The sequence below is a fragment of the Somniosus microcephalus genome, chromosome 27 (assembly GCF_052327205.1).
Source record: "Somniosus microcephalus isolate GS21.2 chromosome 27, FLI_Smic_1.0, whole genome shotgun sequence".
Taxonomy (NCBI): Eukaryota; Metazoa; Chordata; class Chondrichthyes; order Squaliformes; family Somniosidae; genus Somniosus; species Somniosus microcephalus.
Window position 1 is genome coordinate 19,641,462 of NC_141013.1, and position 15,626 is coordinate 19,657,087.

At 43.5% G+C, this 15,626-nt stretch overlaps 1 protein-coding gene across 3 annotated transcripts in view; it reads right to left on the bottom strand.

Moving 5' to 3' along the window:
• Positions 1-5,650: 5,650 nt before the first annotated feature.
• ap4e1 (adaptor related protein complex 4 subunit epsilon 1) overlaps positions 5,651-15,626 on the bottom strand; it is a 62,401-nt gene continuing 52,425 nt past the window's right edge. For all 3 annotated transcript variants that reach the window (XM_085968640.1, XM_085968638.1, XM_085968639.1), the window contains 2 exons: positions 9,999-10,159; positions 5,651-7,085 (listed from right to left, as the gene is read on the bottom strand). In XM_085968640.1, the coding sequence (XP_085824766.1) occupies positions 6,925-7,085; positions 9,999-10,159 (322 nt within the window). In that variant the 3' untranslated portion in view covers positions 5,651-6,924. The remainder of the gene's footprint in view (positions 7,086-9,998; positions 10,160-15,626) is intronic.

Genomic DNA, 15,626 nt, shown 5'->3' on the forward strand with positions numbered 1-15,626 from the left:
ACGCTGCGAGTTTATGGTGATCTGGAATGCACTGCCATTAAAGGGTGCTGGAAACAGATTCAATAGTAATTTTTAACAAGGAATTGGATATATAATTGAAAAGGAAAACATTTGTAGGTTTATGAGGAACGTAGGAGGAGTGGCACTAATTGGATAGCTCACAGGCATTGGCTAAAGGGGCCGAATGGTCTCCTTCTGTGCTATATCACCGAGTTAAATTACATGCCATTCCCAACAAGGGGTCAAAACCATAAAGTCCAGCATATGTGTAGTTACTTCACTACATGACACAAACTAGCACATGAAGTAATGACCATTCTAGAGAAACATCCTCTGCTGCTGCTCGGGCTTTTATGCTCTGCCAGTTCTGCTGCCTCTCATAACTTCTGCCCATTATATGAGACTGCTGAGCTGGCAGAGCACAAAGTCCTCAGCAACTTTATCTCCACACATCACCTTGAAGTCCATCAGAACTATTAAATGTAACTTTATTGAAAAGAAGCACCAACTGCTGTCTGTCAGCTGTCCATCAACCTCCCCTCTTGTTCCAAAGTGGGTTCTCAAATTTCTAAAAACGCTTCGTTCCATCCCTCTTCATATTGTTCTCTCTCCTAAAGGACTTAAGAACCCTTAGGGGTCATTTTTCTGCCCCAGTCTAATCTTGCCCAATAAGCTTCCTCCATTTTAGTCAATCACTATAAATCTTATCTTAGTCACAATCGCCAGATCCTTTACTCTCTGGATTACTTACAATCAACCTCTGCGCTGGATGGTGTCCTTCTTATTGTTTTCAAAACATTTTTGATCCTTTTTTTTAATGGGATGTGGGCGTCGCTGGCAAGGCCAGCATATATTGCCCATCCCTAATTGCCCTTGAGAAGGTGGTGATGAGCTGCCTTCTTGAATCACTGCAGTCCATGTGGTGAAGGCACTCCCACAGTGCTGTTAGGGAGGGAGCTCCAGGAATTTGACTCAGCGATGATGAAGGATCGGAGATATACTTCTAAGTCAGGATGGTGTGTGACTTGAAGGGAAACTTGGAGGTGGTGGTGTTCCCATGCGCCTGCTGCCCTTGTCCTTCTAGGTGGAAGAGGTTGCGGGTTTGGGAGGTGCTGCCGAAGAAGCCGTGGCAAGTTGCTGCAGTGCATCTTGTAGATGGTACACACTGCAGCCACGGTATGCCGGTGGTGGATGGAGTGAATGTTTAAGGTGGTGGATGGGGTGCAATCAAGCGGGCTGCTTTGTCCTGGATGGTGTTGAGCTTCTTGAGTGTTGTTGGAGCTGCACTCATCCAGGCAAGTGGGGAGTATTCCATCACACTCCTTATTTGTGCCTTGTAGATGGTGGAAAAGCTTTGGGGAGTCAGGAGGTGAGACACTCGCCGCAGAATACCTAGCCTCTGACCTGCTCTTGTTGCCACAGTATTTATGTGGCTGGTCCATTTAAGTTTCTGGTCATTGGTGACCCCCAGGATGTTGATGGTGGGGGATTCGGTGATAGTAATGCCATTGAATGTCAAGTGGAGGTGGTTAGACTCTCACTTGTTGGAGATAGTCATTACCTGGCACTTCTGTGGCGCGAATGTTACCTGCATCTTTTCAGAACGTTATACAGGTCTTGTTGCATGCGGGCATGGATTGCTTCATTATCTGAGGAGTTGTGAATGACGCTGAACACTGTGCAGTCATCAGCGAACATCCCCATTTCTGACCTTATGTTGGAGAGAAGGTCATTGATGAAGCAGCTGAAGATAGTTGGGCCTAGGACACTGCCCTGAGGAAATCCTGCAGCGATGTCCTGGGGCTGTGATGATTTGACTTTCAACCACCACAACCATCTTCCTTTGAGCTAGGTATGACTCCAGCCAATGGAGCGTTTCCCCCCCCCCCGATTCCCATTGACTTCAGTTTTACTAGGGCTCACTCTCACCACACCTCTGGAATTCATCTCCTCTGTCCATGTTTAGACCAAGGCTGTAATGAGGTCGGGAGCAGAGTGGTCTTGGCGGAACCCAAACTGGGCATCAGTGAGCAGGTTATTGGTAAGTGCCGCTTGATAGCACTGCCGATGACACCTTCCATCACTTTGCTGATGATTGAGTGTAGACTGATGGGGCAGTAATTGGCCCGGTTGGACTTGTCCTGCTTATTGTGGACAGGACATAACTGGGCAGTTTTCCACATTGTCGGATAGATGCCAATGTTGTAGCTGTACTGGAACAGCTTGGCTAGAGGCGCGGCTAGTTCTGGAGTACAAGTCTTCAGCACGATAGCCAGGGTGTTGTCAGTGCCCATAGCATTTATCTAGTGCGCTCAGCCATTTCTTGATATCACGTGGAGTGAATCGAATTGGCTGAAGATTGGCTTCTGTGATGGTGGTGACCTCAGGAGTAGGCCGATACGAATCATCTACTTAGCACTTCTGGCTGAAGATGGTTGCAAATGCTTCAGCCTTGTCTTTTGCACTCACGTGCTGGACTCCACCATCATTGAGGATGGGGATATTCATGGAGCCTCCTCCTCCCCCCATTAGCTGTTTAATGGTCCACCACTATTCAAGACTGGATGTGGCAGGACTGCAGAGCTTTGATCTGATCCGTTGATTGTGGGATTGCTTAGCCCGGTCTATAGCATGCACGTAGTCCTGTGTTGCAGATTCCCCAGGTTGGCACCTCATTTTTAGGTACGCCTGGTGCTGCTCCTGGCATGCTCTTCTACACTCTTATTGAACCAGGTTTGGTCACCTGGCTTGATGGTAATGGTAGTGTGAGGGATCTGCCGGGCCATAAGGTGACAAGATTGTGGTGGAATACAATTCTGCTGCTGCTGCTGCTGATGGCCCACAGCGCCTCATGGACACCCGGTTTTGAGCTGCTCGATCTGTTCTGAATCTATCCCATTTAACACGGTGGTAGTACCACACAACACGATGGAGGGTGTCCTCAGTGTGAAGACGGGACTTCGACTCAATGACTGTGCGGTGGTCACTGCTACCAACACTGTCATAGACAGATGCATCTGCGACAGGTAGATTGGCGAGGACGAGTTCAAGTAGGTTTTTCCCCTCGTGTTGGTTCTCTCTCCGCCTGTCGCAGGCCCAGACTGGCAGTTATGTCCTTCAGGGCTCGGCCAGTAGTGGTGCTACTTTTTATGCAAGTCTGCCGTGGTGGGATTTGAACTCACCTTTCAGGGTCAAAAGTTCAGGCCTCTGGATTACTAGCCCAGTGACATTACCACTACGCTTCCCTGCCCCTGAATTAGGACAAATTGCAAATGTCTGCAAACCTGTCTGTTCAATGTACAATATTCCTAGGGCAACTTTCTTTCTCCTTGGAATTTTGTTTGCCTATCTTTAAGGGAGATAATGTCTGGTCCCCTTTTAACTACCATCCTATTAACCTCAAACGTGTACATTCTAAAGTTATAGAAACTGATAACTCTCAAAATTATCACCTTGAAAGTTCTGCCCTAATCGATATTTACCAGTATGGATTTTAGCATGGCTGTTCCACTCCTGATCATCTTGCCTATGCTACACACCTGGAATTCTTTATGTTAAGAATATAACTAGGAGCAGGCCATTCGGCCCTTCGAGCTTGCTCCGCCATTCAATAAGATCATGGCTGATCTTCTACCTCAACTCCACCTTCTCATACTATCCCCATAGCCCTTGATAGCTAATAATCTACCGATCTGTCTTGAATATACTCAACGACTGAGCATCCACAGCCCTCTTGGGTAGAGAATTCCAAAGATTCACAACCCTTTGAGTGAAGCAATTTCTCCTCATCTCAGTCCTAAATGGCTGATCCTTTATTCTGAGACTGTGACCCCTAATTCTAGACTCCCTAGAACTATGTTTCAATGAGATCACCTCTCATTCTTTTAAACTCTAAGGAATATAGGTCTAGTCTACTCAATCTCTTTTCATAGGACAGTCCCCTCATCCCAGGAATCAGCCTAGTGAACCTTCATTGCACTCCCTCCAAATCAAGTACTGTACATCCTTCCTTCAATAAGGAGAACCAACTTGTAACCAGTATTCCAGGTGTGGTTTCACAAGGCCCTATATAATTGCAGTAAAACTTCTTTACTTTTGGAGTTGGAAATACTTAACAGATTGGACTATGCTTTTCTCACCATTTGCTCGATGGCAGCCAACAATTGTTTCATAAATGTGTGAAAATATATTTCTCCTACCTTTAGTCTGTCCAAAGGAGAGTTATTTGATCATGGATCAGGGCTAGAAAAATTGCAGTGCCATCCACATCAATCATAAATTCCACCATGTTGATACGCCACGTGCCGAAGACCAGAGACACTGGCTCCCTCCACCGAGTAGATTTTGCCGAATCTGATTTCATTTGCATCAGTCATTTCATCAGCTGTGTTTCACGAAGCCGACACTCAGATTATAACAAAAACAGCTGCTACCATCAGCCCACAGCCCACGGTGATTGTTCTAAATAAATAAGGCTTGAATTTCCATAGCATCTTATAGAATAGGATCATAGAATCATTCCTGCACAGTAGGCCGTCCAGCCCGTGCCGGCTCTCTGCAAGAGCAATTCAGCTAGTCCCACTCCCCCGCCCTTTCCCCGTAGCCCTGCAATTTTTTTTCCCCTTCAGGTACTTATCCAATTCCCTTTTGAAAGCCACAATTGAATCTGCCTCCACCACCCTCTCAGGCAGTGCATTCCAGATCCTAACCACTCGCTGCGTGTGATAATAATGATAACTTCCGGGAAGTTATGTGTCACTTCCTGTGAACTGTGAAACTATGAACTGTGAACTTTGTACATACATCACTTCCTGTCATACATCACTTCCTGTTGGACTGGTATAAATGCTGAACTGTTCAGTATTGTAAGGGGCTTCTACCAGAGGCATGGTGAAGACCTCTCCTGTATATAGTGTGATTATAAGTTGCTTAAAGCTTACTTTAAAGTTACTTAATGTGTGAGACTCCTTTTTCTTACATCACTGCGTAAAACAGTTTTCCTTCATGTCACCTTTGGATCTTCTGCCAATCACCTTAAATCTGTCCCCTCTGGTTCTTGACCCTTCCACCAATGGAAACAGTCTATCTTTGGCAGGTCACATCAAATTGTCTCAAACCTCTTCACAGAATTATTTAGAGGGCAGCGACTGTTATGTGGTTAAATTTGGCAACTATTCTGCATCAGCAAAATCTCAACAAGACAAATAATCTGAACTTTTTTTTGCTGGTACTGGTCTTCACTTAAAGCTCTTTAAGGCCTTTATTTGGAGTTTAAGTAACGGTCTTTAAATTAGAGGTAATGTAGAACAAGTTAAAAGGATTTTTTTTGTAGAGTACAATAGCTGAAGTACAATAGTTCAAATATGCATGTATGCCTTTGGAGATGGAGGGAGAGAATGGCAGAAGAATTAACAGAAATTTCACCATAAAAATAATACCTACCAAGAACCCATCCACATTTTCAGTTTCAGAAGCATAGTACCACTGTCAAACTTTGGGTGGCCACAGTGCTGTTGATGAATCTCAACTGAAGTAACTGGAGGTGAAATTATTCACAGTATAACTGATTACACAATCAAGGGCAGCGAGATGCATAATACAGCTGTGTGCTGAGAAATTAGATAAAACTAAGCAGCAATGTGCAAAAAAGTTATATTAAGCCTGGCATATTTATTAAATTACAGGTGCTTATGAAAACCATAATAAAACACTTACAATATGATTTTATTTATATATATATATATATAGCCATCCATTATTAAAACAGGGAGGTTGTACCACAGGTACAAATAAACTTCGGTTATTATATTGTAAAAACGTAAGGCTTTGGGTTAGTCTTCAAAACACTATTAAATTACATGCACTGCTGACCTGGTACAGCATGAAAACACTTCCCTGATTATTACTTTTATCTTGTCCGCAGTGCAAGAAATAAGAAGCAAACTCACTTTTATTTTTAATTATAGTGCAACAAACTAGTCGAGCTCTTGGTGAATTCTAGAGTTACAGCTAGAACACTGGAGCAATAAAACAATGTACCTCTACCAAACAAAGGCATATTCCATTCTGCACTTTCAATGCAGCTTGAAGTAATCGCTTCACTCTCTACAGAACTTACAGCAAACAAGGCCCAATATGCTCAATTACAAAACATACATTCGTGTTTGACTATTCCTGTGCTCAAAAAAAAAAATCAGACAACAAAGATTGTGTGGTCTACAAAATACTTCAGGTATTAGAATAGATACCCAATATATAACTGACGTCAAGTTGCATCATAGGCAGAATAAATTGGCGTGCACTTCGGTGGAACTTCTAAATGAGAATTTTAAGTTTGCTTGCCAATTGTAAACATGTTACACACGTTACAATATTCCAAGGCTCCTGGCATTTGCCAAACAAGTAGGAAACTGCACTTGCCTCAGCAATCCCAACATGTCGAAAATGTCAAATATGGATCCAAAATGCTTTCCCTCGATTTGCAGTTTCCTCTCGTGCTCACGAGCAGAATTTCACTGCTGCATTGTGACATTTGCCAAGGTGTCAATTGGAATTTCCATGCTAAAAAAAATACTTTGGAAATTATATCAAAGTGAAACATTTGAACATCTCTCAAAGGGGCCACCAGGAAGACAAATCTATCGAAGACGACGCAAAGATAGGATAAGTAGCTGCCACTTCTGGTAGCTTCCACCATTGGAAAAATGTTCTTACTCCGAGGCTAAAAGTCACCTGCAGTGGTTAACCATTGTTCTCAACGTGTCATTGCTCTAGAACAACCGATCTTCACTGGTCCTCAACGAGAAGTCTCACATCAAACATTTCCACCATCTTGAGTCCAATCTACTCGAGAACCTGTGCCAAACCGCAGTGAAGTGAACACAAGCTGGTTGACTTTATTTTTGGCTTGAGTTTTTGCTGAAGTTAAACTTTTTGTATCACCTTTTGGCACTCGTACAGCAAACAGTCTGGAAGGACACAGCAACCTGATCGCAGCCACACTGATAAAACCCCAGCATGGAATCGGCAATGCAGTAAACAGGAGGTTGATGGAAGCAGTTGGCATGCTATAATCCCTTCTGCTCCTGCAGATAAAAGTCAAAGTTAATTTGGACAAATGCTCCAAACCCAGCACAGTGGAAATACTTTTCGGTGTGTGGTGGGTTTGCTTTCCTCAACATCTATTTTACAGCTATTACAGTACCAAATGCAAACTGAGGTTTGTTTTCTGCGGTTGGAGTCATGTTCACCAGGGTCTGAGCCGAGACAACTCAAACACATTCCTGTCTAAGTCAGAGTACAGCAACATGCTCAGTACAGAGGACGGTGCCACAGCATTCCAGGAAAGAGAGAGAAGGAGCTTGTTCACACCTAACTGTCCACAACACCCCATGAGCTGAGGAGAAGTTGTGTCCTTGCTATGATGTGGTTACATGTGGTTAACTGGATATCATTCCATCCCCCCCCCCCCCCCCAAAGCTAAATAAACAAAGAGCATAAATTTAAACTCCGTCATATGATTTCTGATATCGGGGTTAGATTGGACCATCAGGAGTGGGCTACCCAGAAGGATGACCAGCTAACATTCATAAAAAAAAGTGGAAGCAGTGAAGGTGGTTTCAAGCTGCACAATTTCATACAGTCTACTTCCTACCCCTCGACTGTTGAGGTGGTGGTAGGGTTGACTCTTTAGTTATGGTTAACATCTGAATTGCCAATGATGCATTCATTCGAATTGCTTTTTAAAAATTCGATCAAAATGCTACACTTTACAAATGTACTAGATCAGGGCAGCTTCTCTGTTGCTCATTGTCCAGTGCTGAGCCATGCAGATCAGCAAGACCCCAGGTTCCATTCCTGGCCGGAGTCGGGTTGGCTGTCAGCTGGGACAATACTTGGGTGCCACAATTGGCCTCAGTGCCCCTGGGTTAGGCAGGGAAGAAAAAAAATCAGCCCAAACTTCAGTACCTGATTGCCGTCTAAAAAGTATATGCATGAGGACATCAGGCGAGGAAAGGACTGGGTTTTGTCTGTAATGTTTGGATGGATAAGCTAGTTATCATACATGGACAAAGTCTCAGATGAAAGCAAGTTATTTAAATCCATAATTCCGTTATTTTCTTTTAAGCAATATACTTTGCCACACTTTCCCCCGTTCACAATTGATTCAATTATAATATAAAAGGGCACTGGAACCATAGAAAGGTCATTTTCAGCAAAGCAGAAACTGTCAGCAAGACCAGTATCAAGCCATTTTTATTCACTATTATGAGCTTCCCCAAATTTCTCCAAATTGTTTCCATCAGGGATAGTGCAGAGTGGAACACGTTGAGTATTTGTTCGCTGATATCAGCTTAATGAGTCAAAGTTCCTGATTAAGTCTGGCAAAACTTTCAAAAATGCGTAACAATCTAAAAGTATGTTAAATACACACCCTCCAATGCACCGATAGCTCCTAGCAGCATGCTCCTTTACAAAAGGAAGCTGGAGGATAATGAGAGGAGATTGCCAAGTTGGGCAAAACCCCAGTACTAAGTTCGTTAAGTTAAGAGGGTACCAGCAGTAATCGATTGAGACGTTGAGAAGTTTAGTAAAGCACTTTGAGCCGACAGGTTAGTGCTCACGGCAAGACAATCCGCCAGCATATAAAAACTTCCCTCTAGTGAGGGAATGTCTTACAAAGGTCGATGTTACATGTAACTATAGAAACACAGATGAGAAAGGTACTCAAAAATGGAGGATCTCAAAACTTCTAAAAGACTTAAAAATGGTTCTTTCCTCTGCCTGCTTTCTTAGACTTGCTTTGTTTCAGTTTCTGGCCAGAAACAGCCATCACTTTTATAAGCAATGATTTTGAATGAACGTGGTGTCTTAACAGCCTGCCGCTGACCTCTACTGGCCAAGTATCTAACTTACTGCATCTGTAGAATTAGGTTCCTGACATATCAACAGAACATGTCTGCTGATGCTATCCACAGGGTCACAGGAGCCCACTGTCTAGCACACAGGAACTGGCCAGTGGCAGATGTATATATGCCAGCAGGAAGATTTATTCAAATACTTGGAAAGAGCTGTTATAAATACTCTTAACTTGCTATGTTAACTTTTTCTTTTGTCTTTTTTTTAAGCAGGGGTTGGTGGGGGGGGGGGGGGGGGGGGGGGGAATGAAGGCAGAGGAAAGGGGAAGGGAGAAAGGCGGAGAAGAGCGAGGGAGAAATGAATGAAACGTTGAGATTATTACTTTTATTCTTTTTGCACGTGGTTAAAGTGTTTGTAGCTTTTAAGTTTCTTTCTAATTCGTTGACTTTTTGGGATACACAGTAAACTCAGATTTAGATTTCCAATTCACTTTTTGATTAAAGTATGGTATATCCATGCCCAGTCAGCCAATTGACAGAAATGCCCTCTGTTTGCCCGAATCACAGTACTGTAGTGATCGGCCTCTCAAACTGACAGATACTTTTGCAGATTTTAAAAAAAAAAATCAACTGCAAAGTAAAGAAGTGTTCTGAAATTAACCCGAATGAACAATTTCTAGTATAAAATTTAAAGATTTCCAAGGGAATTGCCTCCGAGGATTGCATGATGGCACATGCCAGGGGGGACATCATTTGAAAGTATCGTGTACAATTTTAAACTTGCTGCCTACGTGTGGACGGCTCTTCTGATTAGCTGCAAATGCGCACAGGTGGATGTTGAAAGGAAGGAAGGAAGGATCAGGCTTGTCCGAGATGTCCCCTGCAGTCACGTAGCCAGCCGTCAAGGCTCACACATGAATCATGGCCACTTACGCATGGTATTAGAGGTAAAACATCGTCTCTAGAGCTGTTCTCCCGCAAGGAGTCAATGCTTTAAGAGGAAGAGGAGAGAAAATTGGCCAGAAACAATAATCTGACCACATTGTAACAGGAAAAGTTTTCAGGTCAGATTTACGTACAGTGTTGACTCCGTTTACATATAATTTCAGTTCAAGACGCTGCACAATAATCAGACATTACCTATAATATCCACAATATGGAGCTTGAGTTCCTGCTGCAGTGTGTGCAGTGCTGATGTTAGAGCTTCAGAAGAATTTGACGAAACGTTAAGATTCTGTTTCACATCGTTGGATAGTGAAAGCCAAAGGTGCCCAAATTCTTCAGTGGACAGTCTTAATGGCCTGGAAGCAGACAGACACGTGAGCTAAGTTTTTTGAATGAGAATATCAACTTTTATAATGTGCTTTAAAATAAAATTTAAATTAAACTCCATTACTTCACGGGTTCATCAGAACAGTATCAGCATAATTGTATTGTTAATTAATTGGGCAACAGCTGAATTTTATCCAACTGCTAATATAAAAAGGTTGCAGGAACTAAACAATCAGCGAGGCCTAACTTGGACAGCTGCCCTAGCATTCACTTGAGAAGGTAGAGAATTCCCCTTTTTCAGATCTCAGTATAAGGTAGCGCTGAAAAACAAACTGTTCCAAAGAAAACAACATTAACCCATCTTTGTACAGTAATCATCACCTCCAAAGCTCCTGTTATTTTTTTCTGGACTCTCCAATAACTGAAGGTAAAGGGGGTGACATTCAACTTCAGCAGGGGTGCAAAATGGGTGGCATCGGTTCGCACACCCATTTATATACTTAATAATAAAAGGTCAATGGAAAGGAAAACCAGGCAGGGTGTATAGAACATAAGAAATAGGAGGAGTAGGCCATTTGGCCTTTCAATAAGATCATAGCTGATCTTCTACCTCAACTCCACCTTCCTGCACTATCGATCTCTGTCTTGAATATACTCAACGACTGAACAACCACAGCTTTCTGGGGTAGAGAATTCCAAAGATTCACAACCCTCAGTGAAAACATTTCTCTTCATCTCAGTCCTAAATGGCCAACCCCTTATTCTGAGACTGTGACCCCCCGAGTTCTAGACTCTCCGGCCAGGGGAAACATCCTCCCAGCATCTACCCTGTCAAGCCCCTTAAGAATTTAATATGTTTCAATGAGATCACCACTCATTCTTCTAAACTCTAGGGAATACAGCCATACTCTGCTCAATCTCTCCTCATCCCAGGAATCAGTCTAGTGACGGGCGACTAATCCACTATCACCCGTTTTGCACCCCCACCACGGTTGAATTTCACCCCCAAAGTCTCTGTGTCATAAAGGCCAGGAAGATCCCAGTTAGATGAGTTGAGGCTCACACGTTAATAACCGCCACTTAGGCAAGGTCCTGGTTGGCAATCATTTCCTCTGGAACCATACCCGCATGAGACAGTCAGCACCTTCGGGTGGGGTGTTTGGGGCGGGGGGGGGTGGGGGGGGTAGAAAACTAGCTCCAATGTATTGAGTTTCTACGCCACCCTAGAAAGTGATTGAATAGTTTACTGCGTTGCTCGCACACAATCAAGAGTCATAATCTGATTGAAAAATTTCTGGCGGATGACCGGAAATTAATCAAATAAAAAGGAACAAAGGAGGGTGCAGCTTTGTACTTCGTTAAGAGTTTTTAAATCATTATAAAATTACATTGCTGATCATACAATTACATTTTCAGTCAATAAATACCAAGAATTTCCAGTCGTGAAACTGATGTGAGTAGGGTTAGGTGCGGTTTCGCACCGTGAAACAACATGGAGTGGCGAGATGTGGCTAAGTGTCTGCAATCCCCAACCACAGCTCAGGTTTGTGTTTCTGCCATGTCACGACTGGGAAGCACCAGAGGTCAGACCAACCCTACTGAAAACTGAGCTGGGGAAGAAAAGATAAAAGTGGTGGGGCAGACATTACCACCACGCTGCTGCTACAGAGGTCTTAGTAGCCCCAGGTCACAATGACTGGTCACGGTCTGGAAGCAAGTCACACACCTGCCTGTACAGCCTGAGGAAACCAAAGGATTAAAGAGAAAAAAGATGACTTGTGCGTATTAATCCTGATCCTTCAGGTAAAAATTCTGAGGATCACAGATGGGATTCTAAGTAGAGTGCGTAATGAGAACATAAGAAATAGGAGCAGGGTTGGTCATATGGCTCATCGAGTCTGCTCTGCTATTCAATAAGATCATGGCTGAACTTCTAGATCAACTCCACTTTCCCGCCCTATCCCCATATCCCGATTCCCTTAGTGCCCAAAAATCTATCGATCCGAGTCTTGAATATACTCATCGACTGAGCATCCATAGCCCTCTGGGGTAGAGAATTTCCAAGATTCACAACCTACTGAGTGAAGAAATATCTCATCTCAGTCCTAAATGGCCAGCCCCTTATCCTGAGAATATGACCCCCCTAGTTCTAGACTCTACAGCCAAGGAAAACGGCCTCTCAGCATCTACCCTGTCAAACCCTCTCCATTTCAATGAGATCACCTCTCATTCTTCTAAACTCCAGAGAGTATCGGCCCATTCTATTCAATCTCTCCTCATAGGACAGCCCTCTCATCCCAGAAATTCATCGAGTGAACCTTCACTGCACCCCCTCTAAGGGAAGTAGGTATTTTCAGACTGGAAGGTAGATATACAGTGGTGTTCCCCAGGGGTCGGTTCTAGGACCGCTGCTTTTCTTGTCTTGATATATATTAATGGCTTGGACGTGGGTGAACAGGTAACAATTTCAAAATTTGCAGATGACACAAAACTTGGAAGTATAGTGAACAGTGAGGAGGAGAGTGATAGACTTCAGGAAGACATAGTCAGGCTGGTGAAATGGGCGGACACATGGTAGATGAAATTTAACGCAGAAAAGTATGAAGTGATACATTTTGGTAGAAAGAACGAGGGGACATATAAATCAAAGGGTACAATCCTAAAGGAGGTGCACAAACAGAGAGACCTGGGGGTATATGTGCACAAATTGTTGAAGGTGGCAGGGCAGGTTGAGAAAGCAGTTCAAAAAGCTTACGGCATCCTGGGCTTCATAAATAGAGGCATAGAGTACAAAAGTGTGGAAATTATGATGAACATGTATAAAACACTGGTTCGGTCTCAACTGAAGTATTGTGTCCAATTCTGGGCACCACACTTTAGGAAGGATGTGAAGGCCTTAGAGAAGGTTTAGAAAAGATTTACGAGAATGATTCCAGGAATGAGGGACTTCAGTTACGTTGACAGACTGGAGAAGCTGGGGTTGTTCTCCTTGGAACAGAGAAGATTGAGAGGAGATTTGATAGAGGTGTTCAAAATCATGAGGGGTCTGGACAGAGTAGATAGAGGGAAACTGTTCCCATTGGCAGAAGGGTCGAGAACCAGAGGACAGATTTAAGGTAATTGGCAAAAGAACTAAAGGCGACGTAAGAAAACACTTTTTTACTCAGCAAGTGATTAAGATCTGGAATGCACTGCAATGGTGGAGGCAGACTCAATCTTATCTTTCAAAGGGGAGTTGGATAAGTATCCGAGGGAAAAATATTTGCAGGGCTACAGGGAAAGGGCTGGGGAGGGGACTAGCTAAGAGTCGGCACGGACTTGACAGGCCGAATGGCCTTCTTCCGTGCTGTTATGATTCTATGACCAAAACTGTACACAGTACTCCAGGTGTGGTCTCACCAAAGCCCTATATAATTACAGCAAGACTTCCGTACTCTCATACTCCAACCCCCTTGCAATAAAGTCTAACATACCATTTACCTTCCTAATTGCTTGCTGTAACTGCATGTTAACTTTCTGTGATGTGTGTACAGGGGTCCCCAAATCCCCATGAATACCAACATTTACTAGTCTCTCACCTTTAAAAAATATTCTGCTTTTCCATTCTTCCAACCAAAGTGGATAATTTTACATTTCCCCACATTATACTCCATCTGCCACCTTCTTGCCCAACCGGTCTATATTCCTTTGCAGCCTCCTCGCAGCTTACTTTCCCACCTAGCCTTGTATCATCAGAAAACTTGGATATATTAAACTCGGTCCCCTCATCAGTCACTGATATAGATTGTAAATAGCTGAGGCCCAAGCACTGATCCTTGCGACACTCCACTATTTACACCCTGCCATCCTGAAAATGACCCATTTATTCCTACTCTGTTTACCAATCCTCAATCCACATTACCCCCAATCCCATGAGCCCTAATCTTTTGTGTGGCACCTTATCTGCTGAAAATCCAAATATACTACATCCACTGGTTCCCCCTCATCGACCCTGCTAGTTACACCCTCAAAAAACTCTAATAAATTTGTCAAACACTATTTCCCTTTCACAAAACCGTGTTGACTCTGCCTAATCATGTGGTGATTTTTCAAGTGCCCTATTACCACGTCCTTAATAATAGATTCTAGCATTTCCCCAACTGCTGATGTCAGGCTAACTGGCCTATAGTTCCCCGTTATCTCTCTCCCTCCTTTCTTGAACAGCGGGGTTACATTTGCTACCTTCCAATCCACGGGGACCGTTCTAAAATCTAGGGAATTCTGGAAGATCAAAACCAATGCATCCACCATCTCCGCAGCCACCTCTTTTACAACCCTAGGGTGTAGGTCATCAAATCCAGGGAATTTGTTGGCTTTTAGTCCCATTAATTTTTCCAGTACCTTTTCTTTACTAATATTAATTACTTTAAGTTCCTCACTCTCATTAGATCCTTGGATTCCCCACAATTTTCCAGTATGTTCTTTGTGTCTTCTACTGTGAAGACAGACACAAAATATTTAACATCTCTGCCATTTCCTTATTCCCCATTATAATTTCTCCTGTCTCTGCCTCTAAGGAACCCACAAATACTTTCACTAATCTCTTCCTTTTTACATACTCTTACAATCTGTTTTTATATTTCTTGCTAGTTTACCCATTCTATTTCCTCCCTCTATCAATTTCTTAGTCATCCTTTGCTGATTTTTAAAACCCTTCCAATCCTCAGGCTTACTACTCTTTCTGGCAACATTGTAAGCTTCTTCTAGTAATCAAATACAGGAAACTCTCTTTTAACCGGCACCTCAATATCCGGAAACCTCTCTTAACCGGCAAAATTCGGGAGTAGGTTCAGGTAAGTTTTACTATATATTAGTGGCCGTGTAACCGGGGTTCCTGCACCTGTGGCCGTGCAACAGGGACTCCTGCACCTGTGGCCGTGTAACAGGGGCTCCTGCACCTGTGGCCGTGTAACAGGGGCTCCTGCACCTGTGGCCGTGTAACAGGGGCTCCTGGATCTGTGGCCGTGTAACCGGGGTTCCTGCACCTGTGGCCGTGTAACAGGGACTCCTGGCTCTGTGGCCGTGTAACAGGGGCTCCTGCACCTGTGGCCGTGTACGGGGCTCTCGTACCTTGGTAAGTATACCTCTCTGTAATCCGGACTTTTTGATCAACCGGCACCACGCCGGTCCCATCGGTGCCGGATAAAAAAAAGTTTCCTGTACTGTCCTTAACTTCTCTAGTAAGTCATGGCTATACCACTTTTCCAGTTGAGTTTTTATTCCTCAAGGGAATGTATATTCGTTGAGAATTATGAATTATTTCTTTAAATGTTTGCCATAGCTAATCTACCGTCATATCTTTTAATCTAATTTCCCAATCTACCTCAGCCAACTCGAAGTCAAAGTCCCAGCCTCAGCTGATTTTTGAACTTGGTTGCCTTCCAGTGTAAGTTTGATCAGCTTGAAAAAATGACTGAAATGAGTGAGGCCAATTTCAATCCAATTCCTCTTGAGAGA